Below are 26,501 nucleotides of genomic sequence, written 5' to 3'. Positions count from 1 at the left end.
AAATACTTCCGCTTCCTCCTCCATCTCGCCAATCGATGCCATCGGAATTTGACAAGGCGGTTTCAGTGAACTCAGACTAAGTAATCAATCTGTGACTTTTTCTGATGCAACAGCGTGACAGAGCCGTATACATCAAGAGGAAAGCGGTGTTGCCGGTAAGTTGCAATCTTTTCCGAATACGCTAGAATTAGTAAATGTGGTATGAGTGAAAAATGGGTACTTTTCGCAGTCTGGTGTGGTAGAGGAGAACAGACGAAAGAAACCAAAAAGCAGATGAATCAGCAGAGGGGAGCATGAAGTGTTTAACGTGGTAGATCTCTTCCTCTCCGTATGAATGAATGGCATTCTGGTAACCCTCCGATCGTATCAATTCAAATCCTAAGAAGACGTCTAGGCACCTTGTTAACAACGCCGTTAAGTCTCCACATAAATCAATTGTATCTGGAGATAAAAGTGAAAGCGTACCAACATAGTCCAAATGTGAACAGATAGATAAATACAGTCCTCTCAATTAAAATAATCTGACCTCTAGAATGTTAGGGATGACGCATTATTTGCGTGTTGGTATTGGTATTTTTCTTGTCCTCGTGATCTTACTTGAAATACTGATAGTACAAGGTATGGATTTAATTGTTTTACATCCTTATGGTGACGAGGTTATAGGCTTATGTAATGAATAGTGCAAGCAATGACATTTCAGCTTTCTTCTTGATAACGTTCTTGTCAGTGTAATTTTATTGTGTCTGATTTGTAGTTAATTACAATAAAACAATACTTAAATGACTATACAGTATATGTAGATTCTGATGTGCCTTCAAAGCATTAAAACGTTTTGATGAAAGACGCATAGTTCAAAGAAAAACGAAAGCAAACTTGTTTCGCTTTATATCCTTTAGAATTTTCCAGCTCACCAAGGTGTAAGGGTTGTGGACAGAAAGCAAGATGAACACAGAAGAAAAGTTTAATCTCATCACCAGAAATCTGCAGGTACTTTTTTTTTATTTTCAAAAATGTATTAAATGATGTTTAAACAGTCCAGAGTAGGGGAGTCAAGGTAAGTTTCGTTCTGAGACCTGGGAGTGGATTTTCAAAGCGTCATCTGGTATTTGAACTTGCTCTTCTTGTGCCACCCAAAATAGCATGCATTCTGGATTTTTGCTTTTCCAGAATTACAAGAGTTTCAGTTTAACGTCAGAATTGTGTTCATTCTGTTTTGTATCTGTAAAGAATATTCCCATATTTCTTTGTAAGTCATTCTTTCAGTAGTATTCATTTCCTGATGAACAGAAGCTGCTGTTTTCGCAGAGCACACCTGACCACCTAGGACAGTAATTTGTGACTGACTGTTCATTTAAAATGTAATTATTTGGTCAGAAATAAGCTGACACAATTATAAGCGCAATGTGCTATACAGTAGTTTCAAGTTAAGATTATAATAGCTCTATGTGTTTTACTGAAAGGAACTTAAGGGTTTGTACCAGCATTGCATCCTGTGCTTGCTAAGGTAGGCTCCTGCCTCCCCATGACCCTGCTAAGGATACAGCGGGTTTAGAAAATGGATGGATAGAGCTAAGTGGTATAGTGATGTGATAGTCAGTGTTGCCATTTTTGCATGTTCTCACTGGATGTTATTGTGTTTTTCCTCTTGTAGCTGTGGTTTCCTCCCACATTCCAAAGAAGCACATACAAACTTAGCTGGCAACTCCCTGTATAGATAAGTGTAGGTAATTGTATGTGTGTGTGTGTGTGTCAATGTGCCCTGTACTGAACTGTCATGCTGTCCCAGATTCATTCTTGCCTTGAGCTCTGTGCTGCTGGAATTTACTTTGATTAATTGTAAAACTGAACTGGCAAAGTGGGTTTCATTTGATAATGGAAGGATGGGTTAAGAAGAAACTAAATAACTTTACTTTTAATTAAAAAGAGTAACCTAAAAATATAACTATGGAAGTGATTTTTGATGTTTTTTTTTATTCTAAGTAATATATGTGATTCTGAATTATTATAATGTACTTGCATATGGTATATTTTTATGTAGGGTACGAAAGATGAGGCTTTTTGTGAGTTAGTGATGGTCTCAAAAACATGCTACAATTAAACTGTGCAAAAAAGAGGTAAACGTCATCATCAGCCACCCTGTATCCAAAAACAAAAATGGAAGTCTGTGATACATTTCTGGTGTCCTATGTACTGTATATACTTAGTCCTTCAAGACAGGAACAAATCCCGGGTAGGGCGCCAGCCCACCACAGAAGTATACAAGATATTATAATGTTTATGAAAGCAGTGCACTTCTCATCAACAGAAACTGACAGCCTACTGCTATATTTTCTATCTTAACTCCCTTCACTCATCCCTGTCCTTGATCTGGTAGCATGGAACAGCAAAATTACAGGCACAAGTAATCCAAAATACTAGGTAGAATACTTCTCACAAAAGAGTACAGGTCTTTAAGTTTCAAGTTAGCACATAAAGCCCTGGAAATCTCCTGTGCAGTTATAATACACGTTTGTGGTTCACTGTCATTTCATTGGATGACTTTTTGAATAATTGAATCATTGATATGGCATATAAGCTGGGAAAATGTACTGATTTTTTTGATTATCCCCTTTATTGAACCCCTATTCGTGATGAAACATTTGAAACTCTATGTTAAGTTGGGTTAATTGTAATATACATGCAGAGTTTAATGGATTTTCACTTGGGCGTTATTGCAGTAAAACATGCCTGTTAATTGTGACTTTTAAAATAGTATGTATCTGATCAAACAGAACTGCAGAATTCCTGATTGGGAAATGTGCCAAATTAAATAAAACAAAGCAAAATTATATATTGTATTTTAGGAAAAACTGCGAAAGGTAGAACAATTAATTACAATAGCAAAAGATGTCTCTACTTACATTTTATAACTCAGTAAAATTGGCTAATTTGAAAAGACAGCAGCTTTGAACAAGAGCCCTACAACCTAAAGAAGACACTGATTAACCAGGAGGAATTAGACTTGGAATATACGGGTACACGTACCAAAGGGCTGGTTACGTTTTTAAGTAAAAAATAATCTGTTCTATTGGGTAAAGTATAATGTGTCATAAAACTTTAAAATGACATATTTTGCATCATGTTTCCTTCAAGCATCATTGTAAAGCAAATTATAGTAAACAATTTAATTACATTTTTGTTAATGCATGTAGCTTACATTTTAAACTCTTCCTCTTCTTCTTGATTAAAGATTAAAAGTAGCTATTTTATCATGTATGTTCCTGCTACTGTCATTTTAACAGTTTTAATAATGCTGAGTTTACTTTACTTTGTCAAAAAAATAACTACTTATTTTAATCTGTACATATAAAACATTTTATTTCAGTTATTGTGTCTCTTTATTGCAGACTGGGTGAATGCAACATTTTTTGTTGTCATTTTCATTTTATTCATATTAACCATGCTTTCACTTTTAATCCTTACCACACTATGCATTATTGTACATGCAGTGTAGTTTAAAGTATAATACAGAATTATGTGCAAAGAATTAGTATAGTCTTTGAATATACTGTAATATACAGATTATATGGTGCAAAATGGTGAAAAATGGCAGTTAAACTGTTGATTAAATCTTTAATGTTTAAGCAATTCAAATGCAGTGCAAGTATTTGCCAAATTACTGTATAAAGAAAAATATACTACTGCATGTACACATATATTTTGACCAACTTGTAGTCATTGATGTTTCTGTTTGTTTTCAGGAAGTACTGGGTGAAGACAAGTTGAAAGAAATCTTGAAAGAGAAAGATCTCAGGATCTACTGGGGAACAGCCACCACAGGAAAGCCACATGTTGCTTACTTTGTGCCAATGTCAAAAATCGCAGACTTCCTGAAGGCAGGTTGTGAGGTGAGTTGTTGTTAAGTGTGTCAGACACAGGACAATTGTACATTATCATGCCCTGATTTTGCTTTGCCATTTTTCTGTTTTTCCATATAATTTGGTGTTTTCTTCCTAGCATTGCCTATACTGTTGCTGTAGTATCACTCGGCACTAACGCTGTTGGTACTCTTTACAGAGTTATCCTCGGGTCATATGCAAGATATGTCTATACAGTTGCACGAGTGACACTCAGGATTAATATTTTTATTGCTGTTTTTACAGCCCGATTGATGCTCAGGTCTATCGCTATGGAGGTTAACATGAGGAGCAGGGACTGTGCCAATGAAAGTCATGAAGCCATTATATGCTGAAAAACAAAAATAAAACCATTATAGATAGAAAAAAACTTAGAATTTCCTAAATCAGCTGTTTGGAATATCATTAAGAAGAAAGAATGCACTGGTGAGCTCAATAATCGCAAAGGGACTGATAGGCCAAGGAAGACTTCCATTGCTGATGACAGATGAATCCTCACTATGGTAAAGAAAAAGCCCCAAACGCCTATCCGACAGATCAGAAACAGGAGGTAGTAGTATGTATATCAGAGACCTAATATCCACAGAAGATTTCATGACCAGAAATACAGAGAGCACACTGTAGGATGCAAACCACTAGTTAGCCACAAAAACAGGATGGCCAGAATACAGTTTGGAAAAAAGTATTTAAAAGAGCTTGCAGAATTCTGGACAAAGGTCTTGTGGACAGACAAGACAACAATGAACTTGTATCAGAGTTAAAAAAAACCCTTGTAAGGAAAAAAATGGAAGAAACCTTAGGAAAGGTAGTTCAAAGAGAGACCCCTTACCAGATAAGTGAGTGTCAAAAAAGGGGGTTAAATACAATATAATATACAGAACAGAACACAAGTAATCCTCAAGCACAAGTAATACTCAGTGGTCCCAAACATACGACTAAGGCAACACAGGAGTTTTTCAAAGCTAAAAACGGGAAAAGTCTTGAATGGCCAAGCCAGTCACATAATTTAAATCCAATTGGCCATGCCTTCCATATGCTAAAGAGAAAACATAAGGGGACAAGCCCTGAAAAAAGTAGGAGGTGAAGATTGGCTACATTAGGGGCTTGGCAAAGCATCACCAAAGAACATACCCAGCACTTGATGATGTCTATGAATTGCAGACTTCAAGCAGTCATTGCATGCAAGTGATAGGCAACAAAAAACTAATTATGACTGCTTTAATATACCTGCCATTGCTATGTCCAAATTGTTATGCTGCCCTGAAATGGGGAGACCATGTAGAAAAAGTGTTATAATTTCTACATAATGTAACTGAAATGTATGCAAATGCACTTAAAGTTTACAGTACGCACTTCAATCACATCTGAATTGATTGATTTGTAATTATAAATTGTGGAGCAGAGAGATACATCAATGAACAATTTGTCTTTGTTCCAAGTAGTATGGAGGGCACTGTATATACCTCTGCCATTAAATCAAGAAATCTCTCATTTACAACCTCCATAGCTCTTCTTTATGCCTGCTGTTGTTTAACATAGATATCACAACACAGCAAGGATAAGATAAAAATGCCACCTGGTAATTTAAGAAGGCAGTATCAGTGTATTTTCCATGCTTTGGGGTAGCTGATGTACTGAGTTGAATTGTTAGTTATAGATGTCAATAGGTGTGTGTGAAGGAGCTATCCACCGTCATCCACAGTAGTTGTCCACCACCAAATTAATTTCTTGCCTTCAGACACACTGTTAAATTGACTGAAATTAAGTTCTCATTAGTGCTGTTATACAGCTTTGTGACAAAATCCATGAAAAGTTCATAGTGATTGCATATCACTTGTAAATTCAGTGTAGAGAAACTTTACTGCAGGTATGATTAGTCTCCACAAGACTCAAAATCTACTTGGGTATTAGCAATGATTTATGGCACTCTTGGGTTCATGAGGTGCTGATTGAAACTCCGAGAATTCAATGAATATTCTTCTGAGGATGTAGTATTTATATCTCCCCAAACCTACAAGCCCCTGTTCTTCTCCTTTCCTTTTCTATCCTCCAGATTCTTTCCATTACCAATTGCAAGAACAACTCTATGAAAGTAAAGCTAGGGGCAACCTTAAAACACTGATTCTTCAGAATGTTTTAAGAAAATAGAAATATTATCAATCAAATGTGTAATATTTAACATATAATTTACATTTACTTAGCAGTTTGTTTACCTAATATCATAAAACCTGTATCATCTCGTGTATAAATGTGAATGTAATGTCTAGTGACCATTGTCTGTCATTACAGTTGGCAGAAGAGTTATTCAGTGTAGAGAGCACTTAGCAATTAATGAGTGGGATGAGGAGAACATAGATTACGAAGGATTTAACATGATTTAGTTATGATGGATTTCAGAAAACCTTCACAGATTTAATGACCAAGTTTACAATGTTCTTAGGTTTTCAGTGATTTTGGGGATCATAACCTTGAGCAGTAAAAGTAGTGATATTAGAATTACAATAATCCATCAGAAATGTAATGAAAGGTGTGACAGAGTATTTTTTATCAGAGGAGGCAAGTAATATGGTCAGGGTGTTGCAATGGTCTTCTTTTGCAGGCTTTCAGATTTAATGAAGTGGGACAGCTTTCATGTGTTGAATTTGATATTTCTATATGCAGTTCAGTTGGTTTTACAAAGCTTTCAGCTATCTAAATTATGCTTGTCTGTGCTCAATATCACCCACAACTGATTTTCAGAGCTTAATAACATCTTCAAGCAATATTTGTTATTTAGTTGCTGAATATGTTCATAAATTTATGACCTGGAAGGAACAGTCTATATATTAGTAAAGTAGAATAGTCAACATATGGCTTCTTTAGTAGCATACTAATGTTTGAGAAGATTGAAACTTTTGCATTTTCTCAGTTTTTGAATAATAATCTTTAACAATACAACATAATGACAGTTCACCTTGTAAGTAATCAGACAATATAGACTATTGGCTACAGCAAGCACATACTATTAGTGATGCACAAGGAAAGGCTGGATTTGTTTATGATTAGTGAAACCGTAAACTCGCCATTTTTGATTTGCCATAAAGCCAACAGTTTTAGGAGCTTTATGATATCAGGGTGGTCATCATTTCATCAAAACTCTAGATTTGACTCTGGAAGCCAAATCTGTGATACTTGCCAGTGTGTACTATTAAAGGTGAGCCATCTTCTAAGATGTGAATGAATTGTACAAAAAAAGAGATTAGTAATGAATGAGGCAAAGAGGATTTGATTGGAGCATTAGATAATAATAGTTAAGGGAGGTAGGGAGCAATACAGAGGAACATCTACAGAATATCTTGGCATGGCATTGTGGGATCAATGCTGTTAGCAAAGAAATTTCGTAAAAATAACAGGATCTCTGGAATGTGGTCAGCACCATCTGGATGACAGTGAACGTAACTAAACTTCATTTAGTAGTTCTGATTGACGAGGTCTTAATATATACTACAGTATTTTGCAATGGAACCTAAGATTTGAATAGATATAACTAATGAAGGTTGGTGTCAAGATGGGCAATAACAGTTCTGCTCCAATGCTCCCTTTGAGGGAGGTAACTGGCCAAGCTGGGGATTCCCAGTAAATGAATGAGAGAGAGAGAGACAAGGACAGTGTTTTTCTACACTTTGGGTTCTGCTTTGTTGTAAGCTGCTTTTTTTTTTTTTTTGGTAAAGACACAGGCAGAATTTGGTAAGTATACTGTATATAGAAGGAAGAGTCGATTATTGAAGGAGGATTAAGGAGTTTACCACATTAACCTACATATACTAGTTATGAACATATTCTAGCAGATGTTAGTTTCATAGGTGGAACTAATGTAACATTAAACTAAAGCTGTTAAGATAATGCTTTTTCAGGGGAAGCTGTAGCAAGTAAACTAAGAATAAAATGAGAGGAGGTAATGTAAATATTGTTTTGTAAAATGTTGGTAAGTATGCTTTGCAAATGCCAAGAAGACCTGAAATGTGATAAATTCACAGCAATTGTTTGTATTGTATATAGGCAAAGAGTATGAGTTCACTTGCAGTAGTCTCAGGGTTTCTCACGGTGTGTATTGCTAGTGTTGTTGTGAAATCTCAGTATTGTGTAATATTGCCTGATGATATTCTACTTCTATTTCATTAACAGGTTACCATCCTTTTTGCTGATCTTCATGCTTATCTTGACAATATGAAGGCACCATGGGATCTGCTGGAGTTAAGGACCAAGTATTATGAACAAGTGATCAAAGCTATGCTGGAGAGTATTGGTGTCCCCCTGGAGAAGCTGAAGTTTGTTAGGGGTACAGATTTCCAACTCAGCAGGTAAGGCATTTTTCTATCCTTGGATATCCCCAACTACAACGAGCATAATGTTGTTTCAAGGGAAGTACCTGGGCATTGAGTACATACAGTATGCATTGAATATGCATTGGCTTGTAATACTGATTTAAATGGTGCCTTGACTGAAAGAACAAAAAAAAGTAATAGAGAAAGCATCCCGTACACCAGCGTTTCTCAACCTTTAAGTATTTTCGACCTGAGTTTTCATAAGTTTTAATTGCGCCCCTTAACGTTTTTTGAAAGTAGCCCACTAATACCAATTTGTTCTTTTTAATCATGATATATCATAGATGCAAATTTTATTATACCTACTTAACTTTTGTCAACATTTATCTAACTCTATATTTATTTTTCTAGTATCAGAATGTAGTTTAAGTTAATTTTTTTTTGGTTTCAATAGATGTATTTTTCATATTCATATTTTTCCATCGATACAATCCCCCTCACGCTCTTAGATCCTCAGATCAGCTCCTTCTAACCCCTCCCAAGGCACGTTTCAAAGCTCGTGGTGAAAGGGCTTTCTCCATCGGTGCACCCAGGCTCTGGAACTCCCTACCCTTAGTGGTTAGGCAAGCCACTTCAGTTGCCACATTCAAATTACGCTTAAAAACGCACTTCTTCACATTGGCTTTTAATTCTTAACTTGTTTCATTTTCTACTTGTTTTTCGCTATTTTCTCTATTTTATTGGATCCTCTGACCTGTTTTTAGTTCAAATTCTCTCTTAATGTTTGCTTTAATATTTTGTTTTTAGTCCTGTTTGTTTTAACTGTACAGCGCTTTGGTCGGTTGTAATGCTGTGTTTTAAGCGCTCAACAAATAAATATGGTATGGTATGGTATATTTTCGGGTTCTTGTTTTCTTTTTTTCCACATCTTCGCGCCCCCCTTTGTTACTTCGCACCCCCTAGGGGGGTCCGCCCCACAAGTTCAGAACCACTGCTGTACACTGTGAACCTTTGCTTTCTGGTGCGGCCCAGATAACAAAACACCCTCTACTTCTCATCTCCATAGTAATTTAGGTAAGAGGTTAACAATAGGCAATCCACAGAAGAATAAATCTTAAATACAACATTTAAAAAGGGCTGTATTAGGGTAATTCTGTAGTCTTGTGAATATGTAAAATAAAGCTAAAATCATATGATTTCTTCTGTCTTCAAAGCACAGCTCTGCCACTGGAATGAAACATGGAGAATAATGTATTACTTAGGAAAGGCAATAAACTATAATTTCACCTAACAGCTGAGATGTTAATGTACTCTGTAAAAATGTAGGCTTAAAAGTAATCCACCCTGACTCAACCTGTCCCTCTCCTCCTATGAAGGGATTACACACTGGATGTCTACAAACTTTCTTCATCAGTAACTCAACATGATGCTAAAAAAGCTGGTGCTGAAGTGGTGAAACAGGTGGATCATCCCCTTCTGAGTGGCTTGCTGTACCCTGGATTACAGGTATGAAACAGCTGCCTTTAGCTCCTTACAATGTACCTTTGACTTTTTATAGACCATGTACATTATCTTTGTACAGTATGTGTTTTTGTTTTACAATTGGAAGTTAGTGAACTGTACTTTTAATATTTTTTGTAATAAAATGTGAAAGCTTTCTCCTAAATTAGTCTTTAATACTTTCAGGCTCTGGATGAAGAATATCTAAAGGTGGATGCCCAATTTGGAGGAGTAGACCAAAGGAAAATCTTTACTTTTGCTGAAAAGGTATGTTTGGTTCACTTCATAAATTAACCACTGTTCAAATAATTGATTTTAAAAAGAAAGCATGGCATTTTGTTTTAAACAGTGTTAGCAAGAGGGCACTTAGCTTCAAAATTCATAAGCTCCTTAGCAAAGTTAACAGCTTATTGTTTTATCACATACTAGCTGAAATACCCGGCGTTGCCCGGGAGGAAAATAAAGTGTTTTTTTTTTTTTTTTTTTTTTTAATTGTGTGAGAAAAAATATAATAAAAAAAAAAAACACAACTTTTAAAAATAAATTAACAAATAGTGAAAACTCACTAATGTGCTTGTCTTGCGGTCTTGTATGTATGTTATCATATGCTCGGAACCGGTCAACTCTATTTAATTGCAAAAGCAACAGGGGAGCGGTGGTGCCCAAACACAAAGAATGCTGGCAGTCACCTCCAGTTCGCCCTCATGTTTTTTTTTTTGTTTGTTTGAGAAAAACATAATTAAAAAACATTACACTCGCAGTAAGGAGACCTGGGTTCGCTGCCCGGAGTGGCATGGAGTTTGCATGTTCTCTCCGTGTCTGCGTGGGTTTCCTCCGGGTGCTCCGGTTTCCTCCCACAGTCCAAAGACATGCAGGTTAAGGTGCATTGGCGATCCTAAATTGTCCCTAGTGTGTGCACTTGGTGTTTGGGTGTGTGTGTGTGCCCTGCGGTGCGCTGGCGCCCTGCCTGGGGATTTGTTTCTGCCTTGCGCCCTGTGTTGGCTGGGATTGGCTCCAGCAGACCCCTGTGACCCTGTGTTAGGATATAGCAGGTTGGATAATGACTGACTGACAACTTTAAAAATAAAAATAAATTATTTAACAATAAAGACTCACTAATGTGCTTGTCTTGCAGTCTTATATGTATGTTATCATCCGGTTGATGCTCAGAACCGGCCAACTCTATTTAATTTGAAAAGGAACAGGGGTACAGTGGTGCTCAAACAAAGAACTTTAAAAATAAAAATAAATTAACAAACAAACAAGTCCCTACAGCTCTCTTTTCACTTGGAAGTTTCTGTGGAGAATTAGGAGTGAAGTGGGGTTTAATCCTATATTTATTAACATGATCAAATCGTTGTATGCCTGTCCTATGGCTTCAGGTTTAACAAACTCAGATTTATCATATTCCTTTTGTATGTTCAGGGGAGCTAGGCAGGGCTGTCTGTGGTCTCCGCTGCTTTTTATAATTTCACCTCAGCCACTAGTACTCACTCTGTGTATCAAATACCTTTTCGCTAATTTTGGTGCAAAATACATTACACAAGGTGTACCTATATGCCGATGACACTCTCTCTATCTAGGAAATGCTTCTTCTGACATCCCCCATATATTAACATTATTTCACACATACAAATCCTTGTCTGGCTCTGAAATTAACTTGAATAAATCTGCATTGCTCCCAATAAACTGTGCTTGTAAATCTCTATCTTTTCCTTCCTTTATTCCAGTTTTTAACACTTTCAGATATCTAGGAATCACCATTACACCCTCCATTACTGATTTTGTGTGGTCAAATTTTCTTGTTCAATGATGTTAAAAAGTCAGTGATGTCCAGGAATAACCTATCGCCTTTCAGACCCATTTGGCAATCACTAAAATGAATATTGCTCCTCGTCTAAATTTTATTAGCTCAATGCTTCCTCTTCCCCACCGTCTTCCTTTTGGTGCCAGGTCAAATCAGTCATCAGCTCCTTTTTATGGAGTAATAAAAAGCCTGCTGTTAAACATTTCATCTTGATCCAAGCCAAGGCACTTCTCTTCCCAATTTTGAACTGTGTCATTGGGCATATGTCGTACGTCCAATCTCTCTATGGCTAAAGCCTCCACTTTTCCCTCCATCTTGGCTACTAAGATACATAAGTATTGTCTCCACTCATCCTTTGTAGCAGGTGGCATTTACTAAGTCTTAAACAAAAAAGGGAGTAAGTAATTATTATCTTTTTATAAATGATGCTCTAGAGTTTGGCACAAGGTAGAAAAGCACCTTGGCTCCATTCTGTGCTGGCATTCCCTCACACCAGTTTTTCGCAATAGCACTGTAAACATTGATGGGCAACCTATCTCCTATCCAGCTTGGGTCTCACAAGGCATCAGTTCCCTTCGACGATTTGTTTAATAGAACCAGGCTTGCCTCCTTCCAGTTTCTGAAAGAGAAATTTGCAATACTTTCCTCTTCTTTCTTTTTTATCTACAGATTGTTTGTTCTTAAGACCTCAGCCCCCAATCATTCATTATTTGACTACTCTTTCTTGCCCTTGTGTTCCATTAAATGCATCTCCATTTTGAACGCCCTCTTTCATGATGAATAACTACAGCTGTCCTAGTCTTTCAGAAATGGAGCACAACCTATCCCTTTCAATGCCATCGTGGTGGGACACAATTTTCAAAAACAAATTCCTCAAGAAATTCTAACCATCAACACATCCAATATAATATTGTCAATAGAATTTACTATTACCATCAAAAGCATTTCCTAATGGGTTTGGCTGCTGATTCACTTTGCCACCAATGCTCCCCTTATGTACAGGCCACCTTTCTCCACATGTTCTGGGAATGCCCCTCCATTGCTATTCTTTGGGCCCCAGTTGCTTTCACATTCTCCTCTATCTTATCTGTTTCTATTCATTGCTCTCTTATTACTCTACTTTTTTTAGATTTCTCTTCCTTTTTCCTTCTCTGTTCATCAGTACATTACTTCATTAGCCACAATAGCAGCTAAGCTCCTTATAGCTTCCCAATGGAAGAACTCTGAATTTGTTACTTTCTCGAGATGGAAGTCCTCTTTTTACAATCTCATTATGTATGAAATGTCAGCTGCAGAAATCATTGGGGTTTCTCCTCGCTTCATAAAAAAATGGAAAGACAGTAACCTAATGATAAAATTTTGTTTGTCAGCTAACCCAACAGTTAACTTGACTCAAATATAGAAACCTTTTTGGTGTGCCAGGCATGTGGGCCTCAGGGACATGACAGTGTCATGACATTATATATATATATATATATATATAATATGAAGGTCTCTTCCTGTGCTCTGTTATTTTTTTTTTTTAGTCCTAATTTTGAAGTCCAATACAAAAATAATCACAAAATAATTGGTCAGACAGCAGCAATGCTATGTGCTTGAGAACAAGGCAGCGAGACTTGCCTCTTTTGAGGGTTTTGTTTTGTCCACTGGCCCATTAGTCCACTATAACTATTTCCTTTTTTGTTTGTTTTTCTTCACTGCAGTACCTACCTTCCATTGGTTACACAAAACGTATTCACCTCATGAACCCAATGGTACCTGGCCTGACTGGAGGGAAGATGAGTTCTTCAGAGGAGGTATATTTCTGGCCTAGGAATGTTAGTGTGATATAGTGGGGTTGGGGGGAGATGTAGAGTTCATGCTGCTTCCTTAGTAAAGTACATAAAAGGCATATTAGTCACTAAGAAAAGATTCAATATATTTTCAAACATATCACTGAGTAATTCACTATGAGGAAACTTAATAAAAAACTTCTTAAATATATTTTCTGTAAAATGTAATCATCTAGGTTTTCACAGTGATATAATCATGTAAACATTGTGTATTATGCCATCATTTGCCCTTTTTTGTGGATTACAGGAATCAAAAATTGACCTTCTTGATAAAAAAGAAGATCTAAAGAAGAAACTAAAGAAGGCATTCTGTGAACCAGGGAATGTTGAGAATAATGGAGTCTTGTCCTTCGTTAAATATGTCCTGTTTCCTCTACACTCTGGTAAGCTAACAATATAGGTATTCCCCCAAAAAGTCATACGTACTGACTTCCTTGCATTTTAGTCACTGACTACCAGTTCACTGCTGTAAACACCATATTGAATCACATTATTTAACAATAATCCAGAATGTAGCTAGTTAGGTAGGCCTAACCTTTATAAGTAAACTTACGCATCATTCAGTGAGAGTAATAGTAGTGCGTTGACACAAGAGACGACAACAGCTGGAACAACATGCCCAACTCTAACAAGGAATGCCTCAATGGGCTTTAACAGGCCTTGTTTTTTGACAGCTCCCTAGCCTTGACTGCCTAAGAAAACAAGAACCCAAAAAAAAACCCTTGTAGGGGAAAAAATGGAAGAAAGCAATTCAGAGAGAGATACCCTTTCAGGTAGGTTGGCTGTGCAATGGGTGTCACAAAATGAGGTAAATACAATACACAAAACAGAACACAAATACAGTAGAACCTCTGGTCATGAATGTTTTCTGAACACGTACAAATCAGGTTACGATCAAAAATTTTGCATCTGTTCACGACCACACCCTCTGGTGGCGAACAAAAACACTGGCGGCCAGTTTCCCTACGCACGTTCGTACGTGCCGATGATTGCCCATTCTCCGTTTCCCATTTTCTTTTGTTTGCGTATACAGGGCCTAACAAAGCAGCTAATGTTGCAAAAGGAGTTACAATGTTAACCAAGCAGAGGCCTCAAGTGCTGGAAGAGGTAGAAAAACTGTTGCTAGTGTGGTAGAACAAGAAGCAACTTGCAGGGGATAGCGTAAGCGAGGCAATCATATGCGAGAAAGCCAGGAAAATTCATGGCGATTTGCTGAAAAAAAAACCTTCTTCAAGTGGCAAAGGTGAGGAATATAAAGCCAGTAGAGGATAGTTTGAAAAGTTTCACAAGAGAAGTGCCATTTATTTTTTTTTTCCTGTGCTTAAAACTAAAAAAAGTGTTTATAGCGAGTGGTTTGTAAGGGTGTAGCGCGAACTCTTACAATGTTAGTTTTCTCTGTTGTTCAAGGTTTTCTCAGTGTTATTCAATGTTTTTGCGTTTAGTTTACTATTACACTGTGCATTCTATGGTATAATTAACTACTTTTGTGCTTAAAAAAAAATATATTTACATACAGTTCGTACGGTCTTTAACGGATTAATTGTATTTACATACAATCTAATGGGAAATTATATTTGGGTCACGACCAAATCGGGTCACATCCAGAGTTTTGCAACGAATTGCGGTCGTGACCAGAGTTACCACTGTAATTGTCTTCACAGAGCTAGGTGGCCAATCTGTCATCACCACCTGAAAATACAGTACAAACTACAAGGAAAAATACATAAGGTTAAAAAATAACTGTCACATATGAAAATACAGATTTGTTCAAATACATCAAAACAAAGCAGAAACTGATTAACATAAATGAAAATCAACAGCATCTATCCTTCAGCCAATTGTAGAACCACTGCCAGATTGTTGAAAAGGAGGCAGACAAACCAGACATAATCTGAGTCCTAGAGACCTGTAGTTGGTGGGGGTGAATGTTCATTTGTAGCAATATGAAGACTCTGATCCAGATGTGCACTAGGTAATCTCTTACTATTATGGCTTTTGATAATGTTTATTGAAGAAAGTGGTGATTCACTTATACATTTGGAGGAGTATATTGTGAGGAGCGGCACTGCAATTGCTCTAATGCATTTGAATTGAGAAACCATTTTGAAGTCACTCCTACGAATATCCTTGTGTTACTTTATAAAGAAATTAATTTTAGTGTTTCTAAGATCTTCACTTGAAGATCTGCTTCATCAAGAGATGGAGGTGGTCATTTGGCCTCAGCAGTTCTCTAACCTTTGCAGAGATGTAGAACAGATGTTGTAGGAACTTCCAAACTGATCCTTGAAATTTCTACCATGAATTCATGCATCAGAGAATCCTCTCACATTTTGTTTATCTGGCAGTGTCGCTGTAGCTCTGGAAAGTTTCAGTGGGTGGGTATACTGTATGTTTGCAAAAGTATGATCCTTGCCATGTAGCTGCAAATTAAGCTGATTTAGCTGAGATATGATATAATGTAAAAATGTATGTATCCTGTTCCTTTTCTGTAATTTATAAAACAAATTAAAAAGATTTGAGCCTTTTGGCTGTGCAAGCTTCCTAAAAAAAAAGAACAAATCTGCTCTCAACCTAGTCTGCACACTGTCTCTACTACTCAGTCCTCACTAAAACAGTGCTCATTATTATGCAGCAACAATCTGCAATATTTCTTCTAACGAGCTCTGAAGTAGCAGTGTTACAGAATGGAGTTGCCACTGAATATGTTTATTATTATTGAATCTATGGAGTCTTTCATTTTCCCACACCACACTGACTTGTGAATGATGTAATGAAATGCCACTAGAGTAAGTTTAATAGTAGCTAGCAAGCTTACCAGGTAGTTGTGTTGTTTTAACCATGGGGGGATTGTTGTCATTTATGACAGACATGATTTTATCCATGTCCAAGCCATTTTATTTTCTCAGTATATTTTTGAAAATAATTTGGCAGTACCGCACCCATATGTGAGGAACAATCAAAACACATACAACTGTCTTATGATTGACCTTTTACAAGATGTGTAAATGTTGAACAACATGAAGTCTGCTTTATTTAAACTGGAGAGTAAAGAATGGGCAGGCATTCTTCTGCCAAAGCTTCCACTCTTCTCACTGCACCATTTCTTGATAATGCTCCCTGTCCCTAAAGCTCCAAATCTGTTTTGATTGTTTTTTCATTGTGAAAAAGATTATGTGTGTTGCAGTCTGCTGTATGGATACAGTCTTTTGGGTGGTAATAACAGTAGGTTAATGCTGTAAATTTTTATTCTTTGGTTTCAGCTCTCAAGGCAGTTTTTCTTAAAGTGATTCTGGAGTGTTTTAGAAGTGCCAATTTCACATTCACTGCCAAGTTTTGCATTCAGTGATCCAGTAAAATAAAGCAAAATTGGTTGGTCTTACCAGAATGCAACTGCCAATTTTCATTATCAACTTTTTAGCACTTACCTTGGCTTTTGTGTATGCAGAACAAACATGCTATGTTTGTTCATTTTTGAACATGCCAGTTGCTATAGTGAATTAACACTAGACTACCTACACAACTCTGACTCAGCTTTGTAAGATAACAGGCTTAGCCAATGTACACATACTGGCATAGGTCTACTAGCTGATAGTGGGTCAGGGGTTTGAATCATGCAGGCCTCTTATTGGGGAAACTTTACTTAATGGCTTGCCAAGTACTGACCTGTCAAGTCCTAATCCACTGGAAGATTGTGTTTGCTGAAGGATTGTATCCTCCACAAAATAAACGAAGGAACAAAATCTTATTCAATCCACCTCCAGGACAGAATGGAGTCCACCATTTCAATACATCTGCTAGCATGAAGTGTACTATTAAGTGTACTATTAATTGCCATATTAGTAATAGCTTTGAGTCATGACATTCCTTTCTCTGCCTCACTATATATTTGTTTGAACTATCAGTTGCTGGAAACTATTTTAAAAATGATATATTTAATTTGTAGAACACTTTTTGGTGTTTTGATGTTACTTTTGTAAGTTTGGTGACCAGAACTGCAGCAAGCAGTCCAACTCCTGTCTCACCAATACATTATATACAGCAAAACAAGCTGTATATATGTGGTATGTTCAAATTTAAATGAAGCCATATATACAATACAGATGGTAGTTCATATGACTTAACCAACAGTTATAAAATAAGTTTATTTTTCATGGGCAAAGTGTTACAAAGAGAGCCGTGTTCAGGAAAACCATTTCATTCCATACAAATCCCAAAATAGACTGGAGTATAGTAAATGAAAGTTGTGTGAAATTCAAATATATGCTTTATCTGATATTTATTTAGTTCAAAATGCAAAATCACTCTTAAACCTCCTTTTTTTATTTTTGAAGCACAAGGACGTATAGATGATTTTTCTTGCTTATGATGTAGTTCAGATTTAATTTGGAAGCTGGAATAAGTAATTAGTAATATTAAACAAAATTGTAAAGTGTTTACTTTTGGATATTTAATAGAAATCATACAGTAAGACTAAAGATGTAATACATGCAGACTGGAGCTTGCAAATGTTTGTAAGTCTTTTCTTATATGTAATAAATTGTAAGGTTTCAAAATTACAAAAAAAATAAATGACAGACCCAGTTACTTATACAGTAGAGATCTCAGATCTGTTGTCAGTACTTGCAAAAGTTAATTAGCAGGTGGGATCCCAGTTCTTGGAAGAAACATAAGAATAGTTTTATTGCCGTTTGATCCTGTCATACTAATTTGATTTCATTGGAGTATTATCAGGTGATTGTGGAAGAAAAAACAGCTTGTTTAGGTAGCGTTTCCCTTAGCGTCACATGATGGACCTCTGATAAACTGGCGGCAGCAGGTATTTTAAAAACAATATTAAAATGCCTCTATAATTGGATGAGGAATTGAAAAACAGTGGTTGGATTGCTGTCTTACCCAGTGGTCCACTAGTGCAAATTAGATTACAATACATTATCAAATATACAAATGGAGCCATAGAGTAAAAACACAGAGAATACAAAAAACACAGCATTGACAGCTACGTGGAAGAAGTTGGATGTTTATTTGACAGATCTGAGTAAATATATTCAAGTATCAGTGTGAGATGTAAAAATGTAGCATACTTGAATTGTATTAAAAGGAAGAATGGTGAGTTAGTATAAGAGCATGGATCATCATTCTGTATTCATCTAAAATACCCTAAAGAGAAGATTTTTCTGTATCCAAAGAAATGCTTTGTAACATTTATGTGAAGTGTATCCTTAACCAGCTTCCTTCTAAGCCCTTATGTTCTTGTTGAGGAACTTAATCAAATTAGTCTACTAGCTGATCTATGGATATTTTTTTTCTAGCTCCTACCTGTCATTCTTGTAACATGGAAACCAAAACTGCAAAGAGCATTTCAATGGAGGACTCACAAGGGTGTTTTACAGCTTAACCATAGCCCTCCTCGATTTTTACTCAAAGCAGAGAGTGCTATAACCCAACATCCTATTAGCCTTCCTCATTGTTTTTGAACTCTGTTTGAAAGTGCACAGGGAAATGTCCATTAAAACTATCAAGTCCTTCTCATATGGCATAGCTTTACATTTCAGATTTTACATTTTGAAATTTTATCTAATATTTTTGCTTCCCATGCCTAAATCCATGTATGTATTTACAGTAAAGTTAACATGCCTAGTGTTGACATCTGTTCAGGACTGTCTTTTATGAGTTTTGCTTCCAAGAGTATTCACCAGTCCACCTAGTTTATTGTCATTTGCTATCTAACAACCTCTTTACTTGCAATTCTTACTTATGTTACTGATTAAAAAGAGCAGCAACCATAGGACTAATCTCTATGTGGTCTCATATAGTGAGTTTGTCATTTAATAAATGTTGTTTCTTGTGTTTAAGGCAATTTGCATCCATCTGTGCAGTGTGTCTTGACATCCTGTTTCTTTCAATCTATTTCTCTCTCATGCAGTACCTTATCAAAAGCTTTTCAAAAGTAGCACTGCATACAATGCTAATGTATTTATCACTGTGATAAAATAGACTTCATTTTATATTTCTGTCTCAAAAAAATGATCTCACTTATTTTCCCACCATACATATTGAGCTTGCTAGTCAGCAGTGAATTGGACTAAATGCCTTTGTTGTTTGCTAGCTTCCAATCTACAGGAATTTCTCCCAGAAAACAAGGGTTTATATAATCTCAGACTTCCTTGAGCAATATCGTGTATATTTTTTGTGGTCCTGATGATTTTGTGCATTTCAGAAATTGTAGCAGTACTTCCACTCTTTGTTAAACTTGCTATTGAACATGACAGTAATTTCCAGTGTGAATGCCTGGAATTCTTTAAAGAAGGATCCTTAAAGCATGTAAGCTATGCATTGAGAACTGCCTCTCCCATCATCTGTCATGTGCTCTTGCACATTACCTTTGTTGTATGTATTTAAATATAAAATTTCAGCTCAAAGCAGATTTTTTGGGGTAGTTTTCAACCTGAATAAAAATAAGTGATTGGCATATCTAGCTAGAACTTTTAGTAGAAGTAAGCTCTTTCTTACCTTAATATATCATATTCAGTGTTGGAGGTAATGCATAACGTGCATTATGTAGTCAGAATACTTTTTAGAGAGATGTAACACAATACTTATCGTATTGAAGTAAAAATACCCATATATGTGTTGCTACCAAAGCTTATTGCCAACATTAATAAAAAATAACACTATTATTTTATAAAAGTATTGCATTTTTTGGTAACATTGTGAACATATGTGTGACGTTTAATGCTTTTGGTATATTTGTGAAGTACATTGAAAATGGCAAAGGTGCTACATACAGTAAATAAAATGAACTATTTTTTCTAATGTTGCCATCAGCGCTATTTATTTTCCAAACACATTTATTCATCTGCTTCTAAAACAACGTGTAGCAGTTTGGGGTCACCCAAGCCCAATCCAACAGCATTTAGTACATACAGGAACGGAGTGTATCACAGAGCACATTCAGTCACACTGGCTTATCTATTGTTGATTGTATGTTTGCTTATGTAGACTCACAGGGATCAACAAGGCCAAGATTAGAAGCCTAATGATTTTTATCACCTTTTTTCTCCATTACCATGTTTTGCCTTTTCTTATTTTTTTTTAGTAACTCCCCAAACCCATTACGAGAACTTGATCATAACATTACTACTTACTGATCAGGAACCAGTTATGAACAAGTTGCCAGTTGCACATGTGGAGCGAACATGTTAGACAAACATAGACACACATCCACACTTGACCAAATTTAGTGCTTCCAGTCCAGATAATATGCACATCTTGTGATGAAGGAAGAGCCAGTATGCCCAGATAAAGTGTATACATTTCACATATATTGCTCTAGCACTGTGGAACAGTGTGGTAGAGGTGATCACTTCATCATCACTATGCTACCCAATTAGCACTCTCTCATAAATCCAAATTTCACAGATTGGTCTTCTGCATGATTGCCGACTTGCCATCCTCACACACCAGTGAAGAAAGTGATGATGGACCTACAGGGGCACAGTGACCACATTTTGATGATTGCTTGAGTTCTAAGAGTCATTATCCAACCCACTATACCCTAACACAGGGTCACGGAGTCACTAAAAAATCCAGGCTATTGTCAAGATTTGTATTCTACATTAAAAACATTCTGTTACATGTGCTCTGCTTTTAAGAATTCTTGGAAAAATAAAAAATGTTGAGATATTAATGTATTTTGTATTTATTTATTTTTCCAGAATTTGTCATTCGAAGGGATCCCAAGTTCGGGGGAGACAAGACATACACAGCATATGAAGAATTAGTGAAGGACTTTGCAGAACAGGTGCTTTTATTATTTCTTCTGACATGCTTGATGGTAAACATAACTTAAGGTTTGTTAGGACAGATACATACAATAAGAGGCATTTTTTCAAAAGTGGGTCGAGGTCCCTTAAAAGACAGTTGCTTCAGTCACTAACAGCCAAACATATTAACAATGCCAGAGACTGAAATAATTATAGAGGTGAATAGGTGCAGTGTAGTATTAAAACTGAGATTGGCAGCTGATAAAAGTTAAGTGCAGTGGTAAAGGAATATCTCTTGATTAAATCTGATCTTGATGCTGAAGCCATAGATGGTGCGTGTTGCTTTTTTCACATGCTTATTTGATTACCTTTGCCTGACTGATGTTCAGACAAAAACTATAGAGGGGACACTATACAATGCAGCATATTAAAAGCTGATAACTCTTGGCTTTTTAACATTATTGGGTGTAATACAATATAAAATCTGTTTTGTACACAAATAAAAATGATGTTTCAATTCCATATTTTTAAAAAGAGGAGTGAGTTGGATTTTTCTCCCCAAAAACAATATAATGTATTGCTCCCTTTCTAATGGAATGGAATCATGTAAGGTGTAATTCTCTCTTGCTTTCTGAGCCTGCCAAGTTATACCGTAGCACTAATGTGCTGCCATCTCTTGTAGTGCACCAGTCACAAAAGACTGAAACTACAGACACATTTAAAAGAACCTGGGAAGTTCTTACATTTAAGGGTTATGAGGGAGTCTCTGATTTGTGGCTGTAAGATAAATCAGTTGTGGTATTGATGGAGATGTTTATTCTTCTCTGTTGTCTCCTGAATTCTCAGCATGTGCACCCAGGAGATCTAAAATCATCTGTGGAGGTTTCACTGAATAAGCTGCTTGATCCAATCAGGAAGAAGTTTGAAAATCCTGAGCTGATCAAGCTTACTGATTCTGCCTACCCTGACCTTGTAAAACAGAGTAAGTCATGTGACCTGTCGGTGGCCTTTGCTCTTAACATGATTATTTTGAACCACTGGTGCCTGAGGATGACATAGAAATTGGCTTTTAAAGCCAGTGAAAAACTAATATTAAGTGGTTTGCTTATAATCGCCTGTCTCTTAGCACAGTAAGGGCATGTGCTGTTTACCATTTCAGAAGCTGCACCAAAAGGAAATCCTAAAACAGCCGACAATGATGATATTGTTCCTTCAAGGCTGGATATTCGTATTGGTAAAGTGATCAGTGTTGAAAAGGTATGATAAATGTATTTTTTATATTCCTTGGTTTATCAATGCCAGGTTTGCTTGCATTTAGAACAGTAGCATAAAAACAGAACCCATACCAATTAAGTATACAGTCAATGACAATGTAATTGTTATGAAAGTGAAAGCTTTCATATTGGCTTCAGTCTTACAAATTGCCTCTATTACAAAGTTAATTAGAAGCTAAGATTACAAACATAACTTTTAGTTAGTTAGTTGTTAAACCAGTTTAAAATGCTAAAACCTTTGAAAACCTCTCCTTGCTAGTATAAAAGGCTCAGCCTGTTCCTTGCTTTGGTAGCATCCTGATGCTAACAGTTTATTTGTGGAGAAGATTGATGTTGGGGAACCAGAACCTCGAACGGTAGTCAGTGGGCTGGTGGATTACATCTCGGCAGAAGACCTTCAGGACAGACTGGTGGTATTGCTCTGTAACCTAAAGCCTCAGAAGATGAGGGGCATAGAATCCCAGGCCATGTTATTGTGTGCTTCCAAGTAAGTTCTCTCTGCTACACATTATACTTGAATTAACCCTGCACTGTGTTGTTTGTATGAGGGGGAGTCAAGCTAAAGTTAGAAAATGGAACGAACCTTAACAAAACTGATAATATCATTTCTCAGTGTTGTCTCCACCCTTCTCAATGCAGTTGCCTCACCTGCCTGGAAGTGCCTGGATTGGAGCAGAATAAAAGGTTTTGGTGCAAGTGCATTGAGAAGGTTGGAAGCTACATAGAGAAATGACATTTAAAAAATGACATGATAAAACCTTGCTTATGTTCCATACTATAATTTTACTTATACTAGAAAGACAAGAATGTATGCATTAAAAAAAATTGTATGTATGCACACTCCTCATCACCTCCCACCAATAACCACGTATTAATGACCTAATCACCATATAAAATTGGTCTTTATTTTCAAACCATGGGAGAACACAGAAAACTTAATGAATGTGAACTTGAGGTGATACTTACATTTGGCAGAGTTTTAAGGAGTGGCCACAATTATGTAAATATGTTAATAATCGACAGATTAGGTGCATGGTGTTGCTGTGGTACCACTGCTGCCTTGTAGTAAGAAGTCTAGGAGTCATGTCCCAGGTGCTCCTTGAGTGCAGTTTTCACGTGGGTTTACTCCAGTTTCCTCCCACGGTTCAAAAACGGGTTAGGTGAATTGGCAATGTTAAATTGCCCGCCTGTGTGTGTGTGTGTGTGCGTGTGTGTGTGTGTGTGTGTGTGTGTGTGTGTGTGTGTGTGTGTGTGTGTGCGCGTGTGCGTGTGTGTGTCTGTGATGGGCTGAATCCTGTCCAGAGATTGTTCCTGCCCTCAACCTTTTGTAGGACAGGCTCCAGCTGCCTCCAGCCCTGGGTAAGTGGGTTTTCAACAAATACTTTAATCTTTCCTACCCAAAGCAACTTTCACTTGAATGTCACCAGTTCTCAACAGATAGAGAAATACTCTTCAATTAGAGGTTTGTTCACTGCTTCAGATTTAGCTTAATAGAAGTTATTTTAACTTAAATATATTGTTTCCAGTATTTTCCAGATCTGCAGCACACGCCACACTCGTCCCTGTTGCAAAATATTTCATATGATATCTGTTTTCTAGATTAAGTAAAAAAATAACAGAAAACACCCGAACTTTCCAATTGGTTTAATAAGCCGCATCCAAATATTACGCTCTGCATACATTTTCTAACCTTTTGAAATAAAAGTTGCTTATTTTGCCACAAATAAAATTCATAGAAAAACAAACTAAAAAACACAAACATTTTCTGTCATTTAAATATTTCTAATGGTATTTGTGTCCTGTTCCATGAAGATGACCGATTTCCAAGACAATGTAGACGTCCTAGACTAGTCCTTCTGGAGTGTTTGTGCTGAATTTGAGCCTACATTATGGAGATCATCATGTAGAAATTACAGATCCCTGTTCCATTACAGCTTTAGAACAACCAGGATTAGAAAATGGATGGATAGTTACATGAATGGACATCAGAATGACGTCAATTGATATGACATTGAAATGTGCAATGAAATGATATTTTCTGTTTACTTCATTGCCCTGCAGGTCTGCGTGATTGAAACTTCCCATAACTTTTTAAGCCAGTTTCAGGTTTAAAGCTTGCTATCAACTTTTTTTTGCATAAGAAATTGGCTTATGCGTGTTTCCGAGCATAAGCATGTTTTATAGATCCTCGAGGCCCCAGTGTTTACTTACTAAAATAGAATCTATACCTAATATCGGAAATCATTCATCTGAGTTTGTCTCTCAACCTCAAAATGGATTCCTAGGCATTATGAATAGCTGAACAGTGATAACTACAAACTGAAGCTCATGCCTGCCTTTTCACATTTTATTGTTTGCCTACAGGGCGGAGTGGTGGCTCTGCGGCTAGGGATTTGCGTTGGCAATCACAGAGGTTGCCGGTTCAAATCCTGTAAACACCGAAGTGACTCTACTCCGTTAGGCCCTTGAGCAAGGCCCTTAACCTGCAATTGCTCCATCCTGGGTATGACGTTAATCTGCATCCAGCCCTGCATGTAAGCCCTCCAACCTGCAGAAAAAAACCTGGGGGTTGGTGGCAGAATTGGCACTCCAGCCACTGTAAAAATCGTCACACTGGTTCCATTCCTTCTGAACTAGTGTGGTGCTGAGGTGTCACCCGTTGCATGGCTGCACTCAGGTCCTAATCTGCGATCCTGAGTTGGTTTGTCATGTGGTGGGTGCAGGAATGCGCTGTATCAGTGTGTGCTCCTTACCTCTCTCTCTCTCTCTCTCTCTCTCTCTCTCTCTCTCTCTACAGAGATATGGATGGAAAGAAAGTGGAACCACTTAACCCACCAGAGGGATCAGCTCCTGGTGACCATGTATTTGTTGAAGGGTACGAGGGCGGCAAACCAGATGAGGAATTAAAACCAAAGAAGAAAGTTTTTGAGAAGCTGCAGGTACTTTAACAGCAATACGTCCAGGGCATACAACAAAGTCAGTCTTCATGCAATATGCTATAATAAAATGTTGTAATGTTTGTTTAGAAGAAAGAATATTGTTTAGAAGAAAGAGTCATGTGTGCTGTGCATATAAATATTACAGTCCCCCATGGGTACTGCAAAGGAATAGGTAAAATCCTTAGCTGAATTTGATACTTACAGAGATGGTGTTGTCATGACTTTATAACATTGGCATAGTGTAAAAATAAAGCATTTCACTATATACTTTGGAAATTTGGCAACAAGGATGAGCAAGTAGAATGAGATTATTAATATGAGTAATTATTATTATTATTTCAATGCCAGGTTGACTTCCACATCTCAGATGGCTGCATTGCTCAATGGAAAGAAAGAAACATTATGACAAAACTTGGACAGATCACCTGCAAATCACTGAAAGGAGGAAACATTAGTTAAAGACAATTTTGAACTTTCTGCTGCATTGTCCCATCTCTGTTTGAAAAGATCTCAAGGATATTTGTTGTTTTGTTTTCATCACTGTTGCAGTCCATTAAGCCAACTTCACTACTCTGGATGATAATAGTAAAGCATACAGAAAGTCAGCATTGGGTCAAGAGTCCTCTGAATCACCTGCTGTTCCTGCTAGAATGCAACTTCAGCTGATGTTACCTCAGTTCAAACCAGTGCTCTGCAGAGACTGCAAATCATGTCTTGCCTCTTCGAAACCCTGGGTGCTGCTTTAAAAGGGAAGGCACTTACAAGAGTACAGATGTGGGTGTATATAATCAGTTATTACCAGGGCTTGAATCTGCTATTACAACCCTCTCCAATTATGCTGTAATTGACTTTAATTTTACTGACTTGTAATTAAAAACACCTTCTGTAATTCTGATCTGAATTAAAGCTATAATGATCATATTGTCTGTTTCCATTCCTGTGATATAAACATGTTGTCATTTATTACACTTATGCCAGGTAGAGCCTCTGAAGGCGTTTCCGGTGCTGAAACATGAAAAAGGATACAGGAACTGGCAACAATGCTGTCAGCTTAGCAGATAGTTGTAGGGATTGGGGGTGGAGGCTGGTATAAATCAGCACTACTAGTCTTAAGAATAACATCGACTAACTAGTGAGCTTAGTTCTGGGAATGCTGTTCTGCTTTATTCAATACCTACAAATGTTC

General features: G+C 36.9%; 1 protein-coding gene across 1 annotated transcript; it reads left to right on the top strand.

Annotated features, from left to right (window-relative positions):
- On the top strand, positions 1–26,236 carry yars1 (tyrosyl-tRNA synthetase 1). Its single transcript, XM_028818395.1, has 14 exons — positions 1–155; positions 897–987; positions 3,741–3,887; positions 8,061–8,236; positions 9,577–9,706; positions 9,887–9,967; positions 13,211–13,303; positions 13,587–13,722; positions 21,055–21,140; positions 21,949–22,084; positions 22,262–22,359; positions 22,670–22,863; positions 25,174–25,315; positions 25,664–26,236. Exons 2-14 carry the CDS (start codon positions 943–945, stop codon positions 25,772–25,774), a joined length of 1,575 nt encoding a protein of 524 aa, XP_028674228.1. The 5' UTR covers positions 1–155; positions 897–942; the 3' UTR covers positions 25,775–26,236.
- The last annotated feature ends 265 nt before the right edge of the window (positions 26,237–26,501 follow it).

This window comes from Erpetoichthys calabaricus, chromosome 14, assembly GCF_900747795.2.
Source record: "Erpetoichthys calabaricus chromosome 14, fErpCal1.3, whole genome shotgun sequence".
Classification (NCBI taxonomy): Eukaryota; Metazoa; Chordata; class Cladistia; order Polypteriformes; family Polypteridae; genus Erpetoichthys; species Erpetoichthys calabaricus.
The sequence above is the reverse complement of the archived record's forward strand: the minus strand, read 5'-3'. Positions and strand labels throughout refer to the sequence as shown.